This window comes from Ipomoea nil, unplaced genomic scaffold, assembly GCF_001879475.1.
Source record: "Ipomoea nil cultivar Tokyo-kokei standard unplaced genomic scaffold, Asagao_1.1 scaffold3251, whole genome shotgun sequence".
Taxonomy (NCBI): Eukaryota; Viridiplantae; Streptophyta; class Magnoliopsida; order Solanales; family Convolvulaceae; genus Ipomoea; species Ipomoea nil.
In genome coordinates, this window is record NW_017619679.1 from 1083675 (window position 1) to 1091733 (window position 8059).

The 8059-nt window shown below is 40.3% G+C and overlaps 1 protein-coding gene across 1 annotated transcript; it reads left to right on the forward strand.

Annotated features, from left to right (window-relative positions):
• Nucleotides 1-7183: 7183 nt before the first annotated feature.
• LOC109169140 lies at nt 7184-8059 on the forward strand. Its single transcript, XM_019318015.1, has 2 exons — nt 7184-7314; nt 7393-8059. The coding sequence occupies exons 1-2, from the start codon at nt 7184-7186 to the stop codon at nt 8057-8059; spliced, it is 798 nt and encodes a 265-aa protein (XP_019173560.1).

The following is an 8059-nucleotide window of genomic DNA, read 5'->3' on the forward strand; positions in this document are numbered from 1 at the left end:
GGGTTGAGACCATTTGGCGCAAAGTCTATAGCGCCAAATGTATTGTAGTATGGTGGAATTGGAATCCTTACCAATATTGATGTTTGGTTATATATGACCCTTTAAGGCAATTGGTCCTAATATTATTGGAGGCTAATCGAAGTGATGAAGCTGATCACAAGCTTACGGATGAAACAGATGAATAAGCATAGCTGGCAGGGGCATCATAGTCTTTTCTCCTCTAAGAGAGTTAGTTATAACCGTCACACAAATATCTTCTTGTAATATATATGCTCTCTGCTTGTTCGTTATCCGAACTGTATCTTTCCATTCTCATTACAATGAAACTCTTCTTCCCTTTTCACACACCAAGCTAGTCTCATTCGTCCATCATGGTATCAGAGCGACGGGATCGTCACTCTTACGCCACCGCACTATCGGAGAAGCCGATGATGATCAACCAGCTAACATCGCTACACCGCCGATCACTCGATCGCCAGTAGCAGCTTCCGAAACGGGCTCGCAGAGAAGTCCACGGAGAAATCAGAGTCTGCAACCTCAGAGGAACTACAATGGTGAGGAGATGGAGAATCCACTCTTTCTCAGCAACACAGACAATCCAGGAACCATATTGGTTAGCCCCCTCCTAGCAGGTAGTCCGAACTACAGCACATGGTGTACTTCCATGCGCATTGCACTTGAAGTGAAAAACAAGTGGTGTTTTGTGGATGGAAGCTTGATGCCGCCAAACAAAGATCAATGTCAATATTCTGCCTGGAGACGATGCAATCTGATCGTCTGTGCCTGGATCTTCAGATCTGTCCAGCCTTCCATAGCTCAGAGCATAATGCACTTCGAAAAAGCAAAGGACATTTGGGAGGACTTGAGGAGGAAGGACATTTGGGAGGACATCAGCGAGATGCTCAGAAGATCTCCATTCTGCAAGGAGAAATCCAGAACTTGAAGCAAGGTTCTATGACGGTGAATGAGTATTACACGAAGTGCCAGACGTTGTGGGAAGAAATGAACACGCTGAGACCGATTCCTATTTGCAAGTGTAATCCTAGATGCAGCTGTGAATTGGTTGATGAAATCAGGAACGAGAGAGAAACAGATCAGGTAATCAGGTTCCTGCAGGGGGTTAAATGATGATTATAATGCTTTGAGACAGAATGTTCTTGTGTTAGATCCACTTTCGGAAGTTTACAAAATCTTTGTGATGGCTGAAAAATTGGAAAGGCAAATCAATTTGAGTAACTTGAGCCTTGGAGGTTTAGATGTCAACCATGCTAATGCTGTACAGACCTCTGCTAATAATGAAGTGATCACTGCTGCTTTCAATAATGCCTATTCTGAGAAACGAAACAGTGTGATGAAGGCTAAGTGCACTTTTTGTGGAATGACGGGGCATATGGTGGAAAAGTGTTATAAGAAACACGGCTACCCCCCCCCCCCCCCCCGGTTGGGTGCACGGCTACAAATCTAAAGCTAAGCAAGGCAACAATGCTGCTGTGACAGGCAACACGGCAGACTCGGGAGTTTCTGATCAGCTGCAAAAGATCTTAGCTCTCCTACAGGCAGGTCAGGCAGGTCAGTCATCTGCTTCTAGTTCTGCCACTGCAGCAGTATCTCTTAGCCCCAAGTTTGATGCACTGCCTACTGCCAATGAAGGCAAGTATTCTATCAACTCTCTCTTACTTTGTTCTTCTACTTGGATAATTGATTCCGGTGCCACAAACCATATTGCTTGCTCTATTGATTTTTTAACTGATTGTCGAGATGCAAAAGGGGCTGAGGTGAACTTGCCTACTGGACAGTGTGTATCTGTCAAACATATAGGAGAAGTGAAGCTCAATGATAATCTGTTATTGAAAGGGGTTTTACATATTCCTGAATTCAAGTTTAATATTATTTCTGTGAGTCAATTGATAAGGGATGCCACTCACAAGTTAATTTTCATACCTGGACAGTGTATAATTCAGGGGGGTCTTGGGATGATTGTTGGTACAGCTAGAGAGGAGAAGGGCTTGTATTTGCTTTCACATCCTCCAACATCTGCAAAAGAGGTTCATGTTATGCAATGTAGTAGTTCTAAGCTTTGGCACATGAGGTTGGGACATTTTCCTGTTAATAAGCTCCACCTCTTTAGTGACATTGACATTAATGCATCTAGAACTACAGATATAGCGTGTGATGTATGCCATATGGCTAAACACAAACGTTCTCCCTTTCCTTTAAGTACTTCTTGCTCAAAAGCTTGTTTTGATCTTGTTCATTGTGATATATGGGGTCCTTTTCCTGTTTGTTCCCTAAAAGGAGAATTCTACTTCTTAACAATTGTTGATGATTATTCGAGATATACCTGGTTGCATATGATGAGAGAAAAGTCTGAAACAAGACGATTTCTGAAACAGTTTCATGCCTTCATATTCACTCAGTTTGGAGCTCTAATCAAAACCATTCGTAGTGATAATGGCTTAGAGTTCAAAATGGATGAGTTTTTTGCAGAAAAGGGAATCATCCACCAGCGTTCATGTGTGAATACTCCTCAACAAAATGCTATAGTCGAAAGGAAACACCAACACATCCTTGGTGTTGCTCGATCCCTTCGATTTCAAGCACAGCTTCCCCTAGATTTTTGGGGACACTGTGTGATGCATGCAATGTATCTCATCAACAGGTTGCCTTCACCAGTAATTGATTGGATCAGTCCTTACCAAAGGTTATATGGACACAAGCCAGATATCACTTCCATCAAAAGCTTTGGTTGCCTATGCTATGCAGCCACTCTACCACATGTCAGACATAAGATGGCAGCAAGAGGGAGGAAATGTATTTTTATTGGTGTTCCAGCAGGTATCAAAGGGTATATGCTCTATGATATAAAGGATGGCACAACATTTGTTTCAAGGGATGTTCGATTTTATGAGACTCAGTTTCCCATGGCAGAAGATGAAAGTTTCTCAACACAAAGGCAAATGCACAGTGAGCCTTCTCTCCCTAATATCTCTATTTTTGATGACCTTGATATTCCGAGGAGTCATCATGGTGATCAGCATGGTTCCAATAATGAGAAGGTGCTTACCCCTCCACCTATACATTTGAACTCTACTCCAAGTCAACCACATCTCAACACTGATGTCACATCTCAAACACAACAAGAAGAGAATATTGAGGAGCCTAGCAGTACACATGTTGGCCAGTCTGAAATTGATTTACAGACTCCTGGAGCCCCTCCTAATCAGCCTAGGCGTTCTCAACGAAGTAGACGTCTTCCTAACAGATTGGAGGACTATTATTGCGATGCTATCGTAAAGGAAGGTTCTTCTCCACATCTTTTATCCAGAGTTATTTCCTAGAATGCTCTGCATCCGTCACACAGGATGTTGTCTATGGCTATCACTTCTATCACTGAACCAAAAACCTATAATCAAGCCATAAAGCATCAATGCTGGAAGGATGCAATGTCTGCCGAGATTAAAGCATTGCAAGATAATAACACCTGGACTTTGGTCGATCTCCCAACAGGCAAGACTCCAATAGGCTGTAAGTGGGTATTCAAAGTGAAGCTCAAAGCCGATGGATCTGTTGAAAGGCACAAGGCTAGGTTGGTAGCCAAGGGCTACACCCAGCAACTTGGGATTGATTACATTGAAACGTTCTCACCAGTGGCTAGGATCACCACCATCCGAACCTTTTTGGCAGTGGCTTCATCTCAATCATGGCTCATTCATCAACTTGATATCAACAACGCCTTTTTACATGGCGATCTTGATGAGGATGTCTACATGATCCTACTACCGGGCTTTCAAGGAGGGAAACCAGGGCAAGTATGCAAGCTGTTACGCTCTCTATACGGCTTGAAACAGGCTAGCCGTCAATGGAACTTCAAGTTAAATTCTGCATTGACAGAAAAAGGGTTCGTCCAATCAAAAGCTGATCCTTCATTGTTCACGAAAGGAGATGGTCCTGAGTTCATAGCCGTTCTCATTTATGTGGACGACATATTAGTCTCAAGTCCAAGCATGGCTCAAATCCAAGATCTTAAAGATTTCCTGGACAATACCTTTAAAATCAAAGATCTTGGCAGCCTAGGATACTTCTTGGGGATTGAAGCACACATGGGGACTCTGGATTGAACATTTGCCAGCGCAAATATGCCTTAGATGTGCTCCAAGAATCTGGTTTTCTCAGTAGCAAACCAGTGAATACTCCCATGGTTCCCGGTCTTCATCTAAGCAAAGACGGTGGCACCACTTTCTCTGATATTGGCAGCTACAGGAGGTTGGTTGGCCGGCTCCTATACCTCACTGCCACACGCCTTGACATTTCTTATGCTGTGCAACAGCTTAGTCAGTACGTGGCCGCCCCAACTGATAGCCACATGGCTGCGGCCCATCGTGTTCTTCGATATATAAAGAGAGCTCCCGACCAAGGTCTCTTTTATCCTAAGCATAATACTCTCCAACTCAATGTGTTTTCCGATTCTGATTGGGCATCTTGCTTGGAGTCTCGGAAATCCACAATAGGATTCTGTTTCTTTCTTGGCTCCTCACTCATTTCATGGCGATCAAAGAAATAACCAACGGTGTCTCGATCATCTTCCGAGGCCGAATATAGAGCATTAGCTGCTACCGTTTGTGAAGTTCAGTGGATTCAATCCCTTCTTCGTGACTTGCATATCCATCTCAACAAACCAGCTGCTGTTTTTTGCGACAGTAAATCTGCCATAGCCATTGCTGAAAATCACGTTTTTCACGAAAGAACTAAGCACATTGACATAGATTGTCATATCGTGAGGGAGAAGGTTAGCCAGGGGTTGATCAAACTTCTTTCCGTTCCTTCACATTCCCAGATCGCAGATGGATTCACGAAAGCTCTTCCTATTTCTCTGTTCCAAAGTTTTGTATCTAAACTGGGCACTCAAGATCTTCATGCGCCAGTTTACGGGGGGGTATTGGAGGCTAATCGAACTGATGAAGCTGATCACAAGCTTACGGATGAAACAGATGAATAAGCATAGCTGGCAGGGGCATCATAGTCTTTTCTCCTCTAAGAGAGTTAGTTATAACCGTCACACAAATATCTTCTTGTAATATATATGCTCTCTGCTTGTTCGTTATCCGAACTGTATCTTTCCATTCTCATTACAATGAAACTCTTCTTCCCTTTTCACACACCAAGCTAGTCTCATTCGTCCATCAAATATAATGACACTCAAAGCACCAATATAAACAAAAAAAAAAAATCAAAACAAAAATCTAAAAGCACGAATCCATACTTAAAAATCATAATACCATCCAATTCAATATAATGAGATGGAATGTACATGTTTTTAATTAGGAAATGTGGATTTTAATTGAAAGGGTAATCACATCTCATTTGATCAGTTTATGTGTGTGGGTGGGTGGGGGTTACAATTTTATTATTCCAAAGACAAAAATACTTGACTAGACAATAGACATCAATAATTAAATGTTGGCATAATATAATTTTAAGTAAAAAGAAAATATAATAAATGGGACATGCATGGAAGTGTTGCTACATGACTAAATATTGCATCATGGATGAGCTCGGTTAAGCAGTCGAGGGATCGATACTGTCAAAATCACTTTGCTTTTCTCCCAAAGGAATTAGAAGGTCAATTAATAATGTTTTTGTCAAAAGTTAAGTGATTGAAATCATTGATTTATACAAATTAAGAGACAAAACAATGTTATTTTTATTCTAATATTATTATTATGACACGATGGGAAACCGAAATGACAGTTGGTCGAAATTAATGAATTTTGTTGTCCACCAAATATCTTGAAATTTCCATATTAATTACTCCCCGTCTCATTTTATGTGTGGAGTTTGGTATATGAGGCTTGACTAAAGTTATTTACAATTTAATTTGTCATAATATTAAGTTTAGATTTAATATGTGAAATTTATATATTTAGAAATTACATAAAAAGTATTATTAAACACAAAAAATTAAATTTTAAAATTATAAGTAAATACTAATGAAAGTAAGTAAAATAATAATAATAATAATAATTTAACCAATTAATAATAAGTATGAAAGATAAAATGGGATCGAGAGAGTAATAATTACTCTAATTCCTATCTGAGACTATGAGTAGAATAATTAAAGCAATATATAGAGGAATACAAAGCAGTGAAGCACGAAAGAAGTACGAAACCGTTAATTAGCATGTGGTATATATTCTTCAATTCATTCCTATTTGAGAGGAGGAAAATTATTAAAGCAATATATATTACGTATCACTGTCAGAGAGGACAGTATATAAAGCAATAAAGAAAACTAAGGGTGTGTTTGGTTGGTGGGTTTTGTTCATAGGAATGGGTATGAAAGTGATTGTTGTTGTTTGGTTTATAGGTTTTTAGAACACTACTATGGGTTTCGAATACCCCATCAATTGAAAAATCCATACCCAAATACAATAAGAGTTTCATTCCCCTATTCATTCTCAAGCACTACTATTAGTAACCATTCCCATTCCACCCTACTACCAAACATGTTAAATACTTTCACCAAAATCCATTACCATTACCAAGTATTTGATACCCATTCCGATTCCGATTCCTATGTGCAAACCAAACACACCCTAATAACATTCGGAAGCTCTGGTACAAGCCATGAATAAAGAAACTGAGTCTAGGCCAAAATTTGAAATTTTAATTGTAGACTGCAAGTTTATTATGAACCAATTTTGTGAGTGTGAGATTGTCCACGTTCTTTATTAGAGGATTAATAACTAATTAGTTAGTTAGTTAATTCTCTTAGTGGTTATCAGTTAGGACAGTTAGATTTCTGTTAGCATAGCATATACGCAACACTGTTACATTGCTTGCTTCTGTAAGAGAAAACATCTTGTATCTCCTTCTAAAAGTTCTCAGACTCAGAGCTGAGTAAAAGGCTTTTTCTTCTTTCAATTCAGCTTTTGTGATATGGTATCAGAGCGCTGAGCTACGATCATGGCTTGAAATGGCGCACCAATCAGACCACAAGCAGCCACGACAGGTCCGCCGCTGGCTGCGACATCGCCCGGAAATCCTGGCACTGCTGGAGTGAATTTTGATCCGAACGATGCTGCTAGTCCTTTTTTTTTCTACATCCGAATGAGAACCCCTCACTCGTCCTCGTCTGATATCTTCAGTTCTCAATGGCCGGAATTATCATCCTTGGGCCAGGGCAATGGAGATGGCGTTGCTTTCCAAGAACAAGTTAGGGTTTGTTGATGGCACAATTGCAGTACCAAATGTGGGAGAAGTGAAATATCCTTACTGGAAACAATGCAATAACATGGTGTCAACTTGGATCATGAGGTCTGTTTCCCCAGAGATCGCGCAGACAGTCCTTTAGGTAGGAACAACTGAGAAGATATGGACCACATTGAAATCCAGGTTCAGTGAGGCAAATATTTTCAGAATCTCTTATCTGCATGCTGAGATTCATCAAATTAGACAAGGCGATTTGACTGTAAGTGCCTATTTTTCTAAATTGAAAAGTTTATGGGATGAACTTCAAGTTATTAGACCTTTGCCTACCTGCAAATGTGAGAGGGTGTGCAATTGTGGACTATTAGATACTTTGCAACAACACCTAGAGAGTGATAATCTCTTAGTTTTTTTAAGAGGCCTCAATGAGACCTATGCCTCTGTCCAATCCCAGATAATGATGACTAAACCTCTCCCTAATATTGACGAGGCTTTCATGATGGTTCAACAACAAGAGAGGAGGTTTAACAGTGGAACAACAGAGTTGCTGATCCAAGAAGCAGGCATCATTCTTCTCACTCAAGGGAATGGTTCAAGATCCAAGAAGTTTTATCCAAATGGCAACAAGAAACCTATCTGCTCTTATTGTGGTTTTACTGGACATACAACAGAGAAATGTTACAAGAAACATGGTTATCCACCTGGGTGGAAACCAAGAAATAGAGGTGTTAGTTATGCTAACCAAGTGCAATTTGCCTCTGATGAACATCCTCCTGGTGAAAATGGATCCCTGACTTTGAGTCAGGATGAATATAGAATGCTTAGACAACTCTCAGTGGATCTGAAGGAATAA